We start from the raw sequence: 12,156 nt of genomic DNA on the forward strand, positions 1-12,156 counted from the left end.
TGATGTTCATATAATGTATGTGTGTTAAAAATGCATATTTCGAAGTTGAAAATCATGTTCTTGGACATAGCAGAAGGATAACTGGAACTCACACATACTAAGGTACAAGCAGGTGATCACAAATATTATTGCCATCTTCCAGAAACATTCAAGTGATCCAGGGCACATAAAATGATTCCAGTTTCCTCTCTTCCTGCAGACAGAAGGAAGTGAGCATGAGTTAAAGAGTAGCCTTGAGGAGGGAAACATAAGGGTTAGGAAGAAGAAAAAATCTGGGCACTTAACACTTGCATTGATCTGTAAGTAATAGTTATTGATCACTTCATTGTGTAAGCAGTAATGTTTTTAATAAAATATTTTTATCTGAAGAATTATGCACAAATTTTCTACATTGTTGAAATAAGGGACTCTGCTATCCAAAACTTCCTCCACAAGAAACTATCTGATACCAAAAAAATCTCAAAGACTAAAATTTGCCTTGGAAAAGTCAAGCTAGAAATACAGCTCAAGTTTTTAATAATGTAAGTAAATAAGCTTTGCAGTAGTTAACTTTGGAATGTTGCGGTTTTACTTTAAATAAATAACGTGTGTAATTTTAAAACACTTTCCTTCCATGACAAGTCTATTTTGGCTGAAGGTAATATCTGTTGTATGGTTGTTGTAGGAGATCCAACTAGAAAATGGTGATGACCAATTTTGTCCTGCAGACATAGGATTATATTCTGCATTTTGTGCACTTTTAATAGGAATCTGTTTTACAGAATTTTTTAATATGGGGAAAAACTTGAGACTTTTGGTTTTGCTTTTGTTCCCTTACAGGAAATTTTTACACACCTACAAACTATACTTATTGCTAATTAATGTGTTTTGAGCTTCTCTTCACATCCCAAAATCTGCCATTAATGGTCTAGAAGACCATATGTGAATTTTATGATCAATGATGAATGGAAGAATATATGGGAATACATATGTGCAACAACCTATAACTTGCATTATACCTTGCATATTTGCAGCCTACTTGAAAGGCTGCTGATATTCATGTCAGAACTGCCCACTTCCTGGGAATTTTCAATAACATTTTAGAATTCTATGTATTTGAAAGGAAAGTAATACAATTATTATTTTAGATTAGCTGTGTATTTGTTAGAACTATGTTGTACTGTCAGGAAGTGCTGTATGGTTGGCTTATGCAGATAAACTTTGCCTATCTGTGGTATCTCATTCACAGTGACCACATCTGGACCCATCACAGTCTGTGATACTTAATGTGTCGCACAACATTTTTAATGTGATGTTTCAGTGATTTATGCTTTTTTTATTTAAAATTATCTTACTTTTTAAAAAATCTGATTTTGCTTAGGGTTATTCCCCACTGCATCAGTTGCAATTTGGTGATACTGGTTGAAGATCCTCTTCCGTTCATATACTTACTTTAAACTCTATGTAGGCTGCTATATAGTTGAACCTTGGCAGGGTGAGCTCATCCCATCATCTTTTTTAAGAAGATAAACTTGAATGCCCTGGAGTTTACCGTGTGCGTTTCATAGATAAGGCTTAAAAAAACCCCACCCAAACCAAACAGTAACCCTGAATGGTATCCGCTCTTCATAGGCATTTATTATCCAATGAAGTATTTTGAAAGCAGGGTGTGGCTGGCTAAATTATTGCTCCTCCCACAGTTTGCTGTGATGTTTCCAGTTTCAAAGGGAAAAACACAAGCTTGTTCATTAGGTATGAGTCATAATCCCTCTTCTGCTACTGAGTCACTTGGGAGTTTGAGGTAAGTCATTCTACCTTATGTCTCAATCACTCTACCCCCAGGACAGTGAGGAGAGGAGGAGGCATTATGGAAAGTTATGCAATGTTTTCATATACTTAAAGTGTAGATATTGAGACCAATAATATGATTATGCAGTACAATAATAATTTTGTTTGCCCCAAAAGATTTTTTACATAGCTTCTTCCCCACATGATTTTTTTTTCCTCTTCTGTAACGAGTAAGTTTAAAGAAATATTATAATGTACCAAAAAACATGTTAGGTTACTGAAACACTTAAAAAATGTATTTATCAGAGGAAAGTATATGCACCTTTCATCACACTGTTCTCTTTTGCACCAGTAATGGCCAATAATAACATGCTATAGTGGTGCAAAATTATTGATGACTTCTGAAATAAGAGGAAGGTTTGAAGTGTGTGGAGTCTCACCCAGCATTGGCTCCTACACAGGTCCCTACACTCTATCCTTGTTGGTTTGCAAGCATTGCATACAAATGCTGAACTTTAAGAAGCGAACTTTTAATACCTGAGCACTTTATCACAGTAACTATTCATCTGTTATAGTCTTCTATGTCAGGATGGAGACAGTCTGTAACTTACCTATTTTGCCTTCCTACTTTTGTTTCCCAAAAGATACCTGGCTGTACAATGTACTAAGATATACTAGTAAAGTATATCTAATAAACCATAATGAAAAAATCTGCTTTTGAATTTTAAAGCAATTACAGTTTAAACATGGATGCACTTTTTTACAGAAAGGTGATATACTATAATAGCTTAAGCAAGGTAAAGCCTGTAGTTCATGGACACCAGCACACCCATGCGAAGTAACTACAAGTACTCCAGGGTGTGGGCAAGAGCAGAGCATGAGGCTGACGAACAAGTCAGTCTGTGCGGTGAGAAAGAAATGTATTTCCTATGCAGAGAGAGCAGAGGCAGCACCACTTGGCAGGGGATAGTGGAGGCAGTAGTTTGATCTCTGGGATTTAACTTTTGGAAAATGCTTGTTCTACCATTCGTGCTCCTTTGAGCATTTTTGTATGCCCGCTTTAAAGTAATTTTTGATAGACGTACCTGAATGTTACCAGTTGAGGTACACGAGAGGGGTAGGTTGTGTTAGGACTGGTCTTTGGGAGGGGTGGACAGGCCGGGGGACAGGCGTGGAGGCCTGCGGCGGTTCACGTGCCTGCCTGCCCGCTTCTGAGGCGCAACTGGTTGACGGCAACAATAACCGCAGCGCACAACTTCTGAGCCAGCGGTTGCACCATTAAAAGTGCCTCTGCACTGCTGCCAAGCGCTACAGCTGCAAACCCTGCCCAGGCATGAAAGCCTCCCTTTCAGATTTTTTTATATTTTTTTCCCCCCCTTATTCCCTATTTCTGCTTGGCGGGTTTCGGCCTCCTGGGGAAATCTCTGTGGCTGGAAGCCCGGCTGGGGGCGGGGGGCGGCGAGGCGCCTAGCCGACCTCGGCCGCGGCCCCGCGGAGCCCAGCCCAGCCCGCGGGCCGGTCGCTGGCGGGCGGCAGGACCTGGACAGCCGCCGCCCCGAACCGCGGCCGCCGCCAGCCGGAGCGGGATGTTTCATTGTCCGGAAATGATGGAGAAGGAGTGACTGTGGCGGCGGGGGGACAGTGGGTGTGAGTGCCACTGTCTGCGCGCCCCTACGCGGGGGGAAGGCCGGAGGGGAAGGCCGGCGGGCGCGGGGCGGCCGGCGGGAGCGGCGGCGGCCGGCGCGGGAGACGGAGCGGCGGGGGCGCGGAGGAGGGAGGGCCGGGCGCCGCGGCGGAGCGGGAGGAAATGCGAAGGTGGGGAGCGCCGCGCTGCCCGCCCGCCCGCCCGCCCGCCGCGAAGGACGGGCCCCCGGCCCCCCAGGGCGCCCCCGGCGGCCGCCCCGCTCCCGGCCCGCAGCCGCCCCCGCCCCGTGGCCGCCGCCCCCCGGCCCCGCGGGTCCGCTCCGCGGGGGGCGGGCGTCGCGCCCGCCGCCGAGCTGCGAAGTTGCTGCCGCTTCATCGCTGTCCCTCCTCAGTCCCTCGCCCCCGAGCCGTGAGTTTTCTGCATAAAATACATTAACGAGCTTTTTCATTTGCTTGTTCCTTCAGGGTCGTGTGTTAGTTTTGTTGGAGGGGGGTGCAGGCTCTTTATTACTCGGTGAGAGAGCTGGCAGATGTCCCAAGTGAGAGAACCTCTTCCTCCGGGGCCTGGAGGGCCAGAGCAAGCTCCGACTGAAAACAGCTCTTTGATCTCTCTCCCTCGAGGTAAGTTGCTTTAAAGTTTCTCTGTAATTGTTGCGCCTTTTATTTGAATGATACATTTGCTGTTTTGTTTTGTGGATTTTAACCCCTCTTCTCTTTCCCCTCCCCCGACTTCCCCTCTTTGGTTTAACTTTGTAACACTTTCATTTCCACCTTTTTATCATTTTAAGCCGAAATTTCTATGTAGAAAAAAAAATAAAAAAATTATGCACTGATGTCAGCATCAGCTCTCAGGTGAAAAACTAGAGTCATTCAGAGGCAGATGCAGCTCCTTAAAAATCACTGTATAGTTTCTCAGCTTTATGTTAGTTTAGAAGCTCTTGTAAAGCTCTCCTTCCAGGTCTTGCAGTAAATTGAGAAAGGCTGATCCAGAAGCCGCAGTGTTGTCCAGATTGGAGGTCACTTTGCTGTTTCTTTCTTAGGTTACTATGTGAACCTGCAGCTAAGACCAGTTTCTGAGAGTAGTAACTTTTTTAGTACCGTTAAAAAGTAGTTTAAGATTAATATCTTAAAGGGAAATTCTTTAAGTTGTGTCTTATTTGCATTTGCACAAAATGCATTGGATATTCTGATCACCTTCACATAGGAAGTTTGACAAGGTGTCTTGCAGGTTATTCTCAAATCAGGGAAGCATGTTTGCTTCCTGAGTCTGGGTCTGTGAAGGTGAGACTGAATTTTTTTTTTCTTTTTTCATTTACAATTACAGCTTTTTTTTCTCTAGCATTGTTCAAAAACTGTAACTCTTCATAACTGGTTAACTGGAGCACAGCCTGGTAACACAGTTGTGCAACTACAGATTAAATATCCAGTCTTGTTTTTGTAACTTGGAAAATCAATAGCTATGTGGAATCAAAGCTGAAGACTCTTTTGAGAAACCAGAAAGTATCTGCAGCTAAGTAAAAAATGTTCTGGCAGGGAGACATATTCAATTGGCTAATACTTACCTTATTGTTGGGTTGTTGGTGTTTGTTTTTTTTTTTTGTCCTAGAGAATGACTCATAACTTCTAAACAGTAAAAAGTAATAATAATAAAAGATTAGATACAGAAGATCAAGCATGCAGAACTGAGCTGTTAGACTCATGTTTTGGCCAGAAACATTAGTATCTGTGATACATGTTATTTTGCATGTGTTGTTTTTAGCTGTCATGTGATGAAGTGGCCACACTGGTTGAATTCTGCATGTAGGCCATACATCAAAGTTACTGAAGTTATTAGTCAGTGAACTAAGCAGCCTGGAAGGTGGTCTCATTCTTCCAGTGCCACTTTAGATTGAGTTTTCAGTATTAAATAGTGTCTTAAATGATGCCATTTTATATGATTTTCAATACATGCTTTTCTTTTTATTAAAAATAAGGAAACAAATACTGATCTGTCCACACACAAGTCATGTGCAGAAAATTTGAATGACACAATTACAGCTTGCAGCTGTTGAGATGGAGGATTCTAAAGTTACTTTCTTAGGTGCAAACAATTGTGGTGCATTGATTCAGGTTTGCTCACTGGCCACACCTTTCAAGGCACACACTCAATTTTAAAGCATATGTATAGTTCATAGAGAGACAAGACTGTTGTTTTTTTTTACACAAGTCAGCTTTCAAATACGTAATTCATATTCTGATTAACTTAGATTTAAGGATAACTGTGGATATTTGTTGCTTTTTTCTAGCCTAAGTCTGTTGGGGAAATGGGGGTGGAAAGAGGAAGAGGTGAGTTCATAACATTTCCAGTCTATATTCCAGCATTTCTGTTGTCAGCTTTGCAGTATGTGGTTACAGGATAAGGTAGTCCAGATATTCCAGGACTGATGATCTAAGATAATAAGTCTGGGAATTTCAACACCCCCTACTCTTTTATACTACCCCTAGGACATCCAGAAGTACACTGACTTCTCAAGAATTTGGCAATAATTTTAAAAGCTGTGGTTGAAGTTCATATTATTTCTGGAAATAAGCTAGAGGTATTTGGAAAAATTTGCAATAATTTGAAATAATTTTGACTTTAGTTACAACGACCTCATCATATTTATGTGATGACTTCATATATTTACAGTGAGATACTTGAAATCTGTGTCCACCTAGTAGTGAAGGTTCCTTAATCAGAAAAAAAAAAAAAAAGGCTTATCTTGTATGTATATTAAAGTATTAAGTGCATTCTACTGAGAAGGGATTTTTGTTTGGTAACAGCATACTTTAATATGCTTTCTATATTTGTTTAACTGGTATAGTTACTTTATATCCTGAGAACAAACTTGCCTTCTGTAGTTCTATGAGATATCATTAAAAAATTCAGATCTTCAAAGTGCTCCTTTAGCTTGCTATCATATATATTCAGATGCTGAAGCTGAATTGTATTTTTCCATGAAAGGAAGCAAAACTTCATTTCCATTTTAAATATTTGACAAATACCTATCCCACAACCTAATTAACAAACAGACAAAAGTAATAAATTTCAGACAGGTTGCAGGGATATATATCAGTTGTGGACGTGATGAAAACTGTGAGTTGAGACATAATTTGGCCTGTAGATGTAGAATGCTCTGGCTTTCGCAACTGAAAGGAGTTTTTGTGTGTTACTTCAACCAACATTCTCTTTCACCCTCTCCCATATCACTGTTCTTCCTTGTTAGCTCATTTTTAAAATAATGCATAAATATTTGTGAGATTATTGGACTCTGCCCCTCCACAATTAGTGTGTTACGAGAGAGCAAAGGAAATCATAGCGTCTTCTTTTGTGGCAATGTCAGTACTCAGTTGCAGTCTTTAAACCATTACCTGTGCCACGGGAGTCTCCTGCTTTAAGGTACAGACTACAGGTTGAAAAGTTTAGCCTAATTTCTGCAAACATTAGTTAATTAATTTTTGCCACATCCTTCCAAAAGTGTAGCTCTGCTCATGCACCCTTGTTCAAGATCTTGGTCATGCTGTCCCTCTTCCACAGGCCTTGGAATCAAATTATGAGTACTTATATCAGTGTGCTGTGTAATGTAGACAGACCACTTCAATTTGGCTGTCCCTAAGCAAGGAATGTGGCCCTTGGTAACCATTAGCCTCTTTGCTTTAAGGAAAATTATTAATATGTTAGAGATCATGTTGTGATTATTGCCAGGACTATGGGTAGACTTTTTTCATTAAATCCTCTGCATTTGAATAAACCATGCAATGCAAGAGGGGAATTCAATGAAAATGAAACTATGTTTAGAGAATCAGGCCACATTTTAGAAAATGTAGGACTGTCATCTATAAAGTATTTGGAATGCTTTTACAGCTAATTGGTAACTAAATAACAAGTGAATAAAATTTTAGCTTTCTCAATCTAGAAAGATAAGAAATATAATGATAATAACAATAGCCACCACCTGTTGTGAAATTGAGACATAGTTGCACTTCAACTATAAGAACTTCCTAATAACTGATTAGATGATGAAAATACACTGGAATTTATTTATTTTAAATGAGGTGGAGAAGGAGGATGGAGAAGTCTAATAGATATATTAAGGGTCAAGTTCTATAAGTGACTGTTCTCTCTGGTGCAAATCATGTCACTGTTGCTGGAAGGAGATGCAGTTCTGATTTGGTGTCCAAATAAACCATATCCAGCAATTAATACTTCCACTCAGAAAAGTCCAAAAAAGCACGTGCTTCTTTTCAAGAATGTGGTTGAAACGTCTTCCTGTTTTCTGTACTTGACTGTTTTCATGACGAGAAGCAGTAAAGGAACGTGCTGGCTAGATGAGATGGGGTGACAGAAGACTTACTGCAGGGAGTGTTTGGACACTCTTGAGGCAATGATTGCTATCACCATAATTACTGCACTTTACCAGCAGTGTCTCAGTGTTATGAGTAATGGATTTTTATTTTAACGGTTAACTGGTGCACTCAGATTGCTCAAATTTACCAAATGCTTTCCCTGTATTTGTGTTCTTGCTTGCAATCTGACAAGAGTTGAGTAAATATGTGTTAATTTGTTTCACTATTGTCAGTACTGAGACATTTATTGAACGTTACTGACTAAAATACCTAAAACTTTCCTAAGTGTCTAACTCTGAGTTTGTCATAAAAATATACTTCTGCTTTCAGTTTCATGTGCATGCTGTTCCAGTAAAGTGATTCATGTCCACATGGGAGTGATAGACTTGTATTTCATAAAGCTGACTGTAAAGGTCTTGCATCAAATTTGAAAGACTTTTGTTCCATCTCACAGGCTAATTTTAAATCAGAATTATTCTTATCAAATTCCATTCCAGGCTCTTAGAAGTTAGATTTTTCATTGTTTTAAACTCTTGTTTTTTCCTAATAAGAAGCATCTAGAAATGAGTGCGTTACACTAGTGTCTTTCTTTGGATCAGCAGTGCAATTCTGAACTGAATCTTCTGTTCATTCCCACTTTGGTTTAGGGAGTGACCTGGACTGGATTCCTCTTGGACAAAATAATCTGAAAGATGCACTGCAGGAATGTGCCTAATGCACTCCAGCCACTAAAAGCCTTCAGTCTTTGAGATTCAATCTGAGAGCTAGTCCAAAGTAGAAAGCCCCTGGAACATGTGTAATATGGAATGTGTCCTTAAAATCACGTCTTTCACTGTACAGTCCCACTTCCGTTGGCCCATGCTGTTGCTAATATTACGATAGCCACTGACTACTGCTTAGCTCTTATAAGAAACTAGTTTTGTACACATGAAACAATGTTGGATGAATGACAAATCTGTGACTGACTGCATGATAATTAGTGTGATTATTTGTGAAAAGAAGTTACACTTGCGTATTTTGACTTTTTAATGCTTTACGTTACTTTTGAAAGAATACCTAGTTGCATCTTGCTATTAATTTTTAATTTATCAGGGCTGAAATTTATCCATGGCTATCAAACTTAGTACATTCCTAGTTGCTCCATAGCTTGCACCTGGAAAATTCTGTGTAAGGACATTCCAAGAAGTTCAGTTTAATTGCTCTAATTTGAAAAGGCTGATTTTTCAGTGGCGTTTTTGAGACCATTGAAAGTTACAATGAGACATTTAAGTGAAAGCCACTGAAATGAGATTAAAAAAATTTGTTATGTTAGTTTTAAAACAATCACACATCTAAACGGAGGCTTCCAACACCGTAATTTGTGGATTATCAATACTAATTAGATGGTACAACCAGTTATTAATGAAATTACGTCATTTCAGGCAAATAATAAAATGGAATGGGCATTCTGTTACACAAATAGCACAGATGAACTTGTTTTGTGAAATACCTAAAAATTCTAGGCATTTCATAAGCTAGCTGGTGGGTGTCAGTGCTAATGGTTGCAGTGTGAAACCTGGTATTATTATGGTTCCTTTGTGTTATTGTTGTGAACAGTGGAATTTTCAGTAGGAAATAGCATCCTCAGTGGTTCCTTGCCAGCAAGGATATTAGTGAACAAAGGAAGTGTTAGAAGTGCAGATTTGCTACACGCTCTTCAATCCCTCCCAGCTGCTGTAGGCTTGAGACAGAGAACCTTTTTATCTTTCCTTTTGGAAACATTCTTCAACTTTTTTATTCCTCATAGATCTGCTTTTGTGTTCGGGTTTTGGTGGTGGGTTGTTTTTTTTTTGTGGTTGTTTTTTGTTTTTGTAATTTCTCTTTGCTTTGAAGGACAAAATTCCATTTGGGTTGCACATGCATGTTTTAATCTGTGTCTGCTTGTTCAAGAATAACTCAGGCCTTCTGAGGACTCATGTTTACATCCCAGTAGCTGGGTCAAAATTGGGTGCCTAAGTAAATTTTGCCCTGTGCTTCCATCATTCCTCCACCCTTAAACAGTAAAACTGTTGGACTGTTGCTGTGTCTGAAGGTCACAAAGACTCCACTGTTCCAGTCTATTCTGCCTGTTCCTCTCTCCTTGTAAAGAATTATGTACTTCGGTTTCCAGAAGCTTTTCCCAGCAGTTGCTTTTGCTTTACATGTTTGGTGCCATCCACCACATTGCTGGTGAACAGAAAAAAAATGTCATAGCAACAAAGCCTCATTTTACATTCACAAAGTCCCTGTGTCAATAGACAAACTCCAAACCTGTTTCTCAAGTCCAGCTGTTGCTAGTCAAGCACTCCAATTGTTCACATGCTTGGAAGAGGTCACTGAGTCAGTGTATGGGTGCATTTGTCATCTAATTAATAGACATCAGCTGCCAATCACACTCTGAGGATGTGCAACCTACATAATGTGGGCACTTGTTGCAATTTTATTTTTTTTTTCACATTGAGTGATTGATTATTTAATAGTTACTGATGCATTTAGGTATGATTCCACATTTGAACACACTGAGACCCATTCCTGAGTAAACACAAGAGGTGTAGTGGAGCTTGTGAGGGCAGCTTGAGTGTCAATGTACCAATGGACAAGCACTTGGAGAAGAAAAGTTGGTTATTTGTCAAAGACTTGAGCTCTTTGAGATGCGTCCTGCAAATGTACACCTGTTACCTAACTTCTTTGTATTTTCTATCAATTTTGTGTATTAGTTTCATGTCCACTCATTATCATAGAGAAAAACAGAATAAATATAGCTCTGAAAATCATACTTCACTGGGATTTTCTAATAAATTTTCAGCAACTTTATAAAAGCATAGAATACAATATTGGAAAGGATCTGGAAAGGTTGCCTTGTATACTCTTCTAGCCCAACTATACGTTAAGTCTTTCTTGACAATTCCATCTCTTTGTTAAATTTTCTTTTTGACAGGGCTATTGTAATAGTAGCTTTGTTGCTGACCTAGACTGCTGAAATGCGTTTGTTGTGATGCAAAGAAATGTGTGTAACCAGAGGCACATACTCCAAACTAAACCAGACATTAACAGTCAATGTTACAATAGTCTCAGTTGGGAAAACAAGTTTTGATTTTATTAAATGCATGTATTGCTGTGTAATTTTAAAAATAAATATAACATTATTATGGTAAAATTAATGTATGTATCATAAAACTGATTTATATATCCTTTAATAATTCAAATTACAAAAATAGGAATTAACTTTGCTGACTTATTGAATAAAACAGTAATTTTGAGATGTGATTAAATTATTTCTTTTCCCCACAAAGTGGCTTACCATTGTCTTAAATATAGATATGATTTGGGCTGTTAATCATCTCAGTTCTATACTTTGCCAGCGTGTTATATCTCATCTTTATTTACACTTCAAGCTTGCATTAGTCTCTGCACAAGGGAAGCTGTGCCCATGCTTAGCTTCAGGATAAACCGCAGGGTACTCTGCGTGGATGGCACTCCTGCAGGGTTTTTGGCTAGAAGCCCTTCAGCCCAGGGACTGCTGTTAGTGTAGAAAAGGAGCCTAGCCATACAGGTTGCTGGTCTGGGGGCTGAGTTGTGGTAGGTAAGATGACTATGTTGCTTTTGTGACATTAGAGTAGCTTACTCAGGTTTTGAAGAGAGGTTAGATTTCTACCTCAGCACTGCCAGAATCAGAACGCCATGAGTCTTTTCATTATTTGGTCTGCTAGGAAGACCATCTCTTTTTCTTCTTGGCTCTCAGTTTTGGAAGTCAGTCACATGAAAGTGGAAGTGTGTACTAAAGGAAGCAGAAACTAAAATAGGAAGGAAAGATTACATAAAATATCTTAAGATTAAGCTTGATTAAAACAGAGAAGTGTTAAAAATTTATTTGAAGAGGCAGTAGAAAAAAGCCATACACATCTATGGCCAGATCTAGCCATTAGTATTTGTGCCAGCTGTAGGCTTTATTAAAGCTGCTCTGGCACAGCATGGCACATCAGAGAAACTGAAGATCTTTGTGTCGATTCTTACTGGACTAATGCATGTGTTATCTTTCATAAACTGCTCTTATCGCTATTCTTATGCGTCTAACACAAAAATAATGGCATCAAAAAACCACAGACTCTGGCGTGTTCTTGAGGCTGTGATAATGTGTGATTGGTTGGAGTTGGTATCTGATAATTGTACCTCTAGAATAAAAATAAAGCAAAATGTTAATAATCAAGAAATTCCTTTGTATTAAAGCTGAGACCTGGTGCGCATTCAAGGCAAAACAAATAATTAGGACAGCGGTGTTTGTCTGTTTCTAGTTTGCTGATGCATCAGAAGGGATGTATGAAAAAATCTTAAATAAATATAGGCCAAGGTCTACTTTTCCTA

At 39.3% G+C, this 12,156-nt stretch overlaps 1 protein-coding gene across 5 annotated transcripts in view; it reads left to right on the plus strand.

Moving 5' to 3' along the window:
* Nucleotides 1-1,672: 1,672 nt before the first annotated feature.
* The window catches only part of MDFIC (MyoD family inhibitor domain containing), a 49,631-nt gene continuing 39,147 nt past the window's right edge, over nucleotides 1,673-12,156 (plus strand). For 2 of the 5 annotated variants that reach the window (XM_051627839.1, XM_051627860.1), the window contains exons 1-2: nucleotides 1,673-1,780; nucleotides 3,877-4,032. In XM_051627839.1, coding sequence (XP_051483799.1) covers nucleotides 3,942-4,032 — 91 coding nt within the window. In that variant the 5' untranslated portion in view covers nucleotides 1,673-1,780; nucleotides 3,877-3,941. Of the gene's footprint in view, nucleotides 1,781-3,323; nucleotides 3,415-3,558; nucleotides 3,583-3,876; nucleotides 4,033-5,696; nucleotides 5,737-12,156 lie in introns of those variants that run through there. The other 3 variants (XM_051627846.1, XM_051627852.1, XM_051627868.1) reach the window with 3 other exon arrangements.

This window comes from Apus apus, chromosome 1 (genome assembly GCF_020740795.1).
Source record: "Apus apus isolate bApuApu2 chromosome 1, bApuApu2.pri.cur, whole genome shotgun sequence".
In the NCBI taxonomy this organism is placed as follows: domain Eukaryota; kingdom Metazoa; phylum Chordata; class Aves; order Apodiformes; family Apodidae; genus Apus; species Apus apus.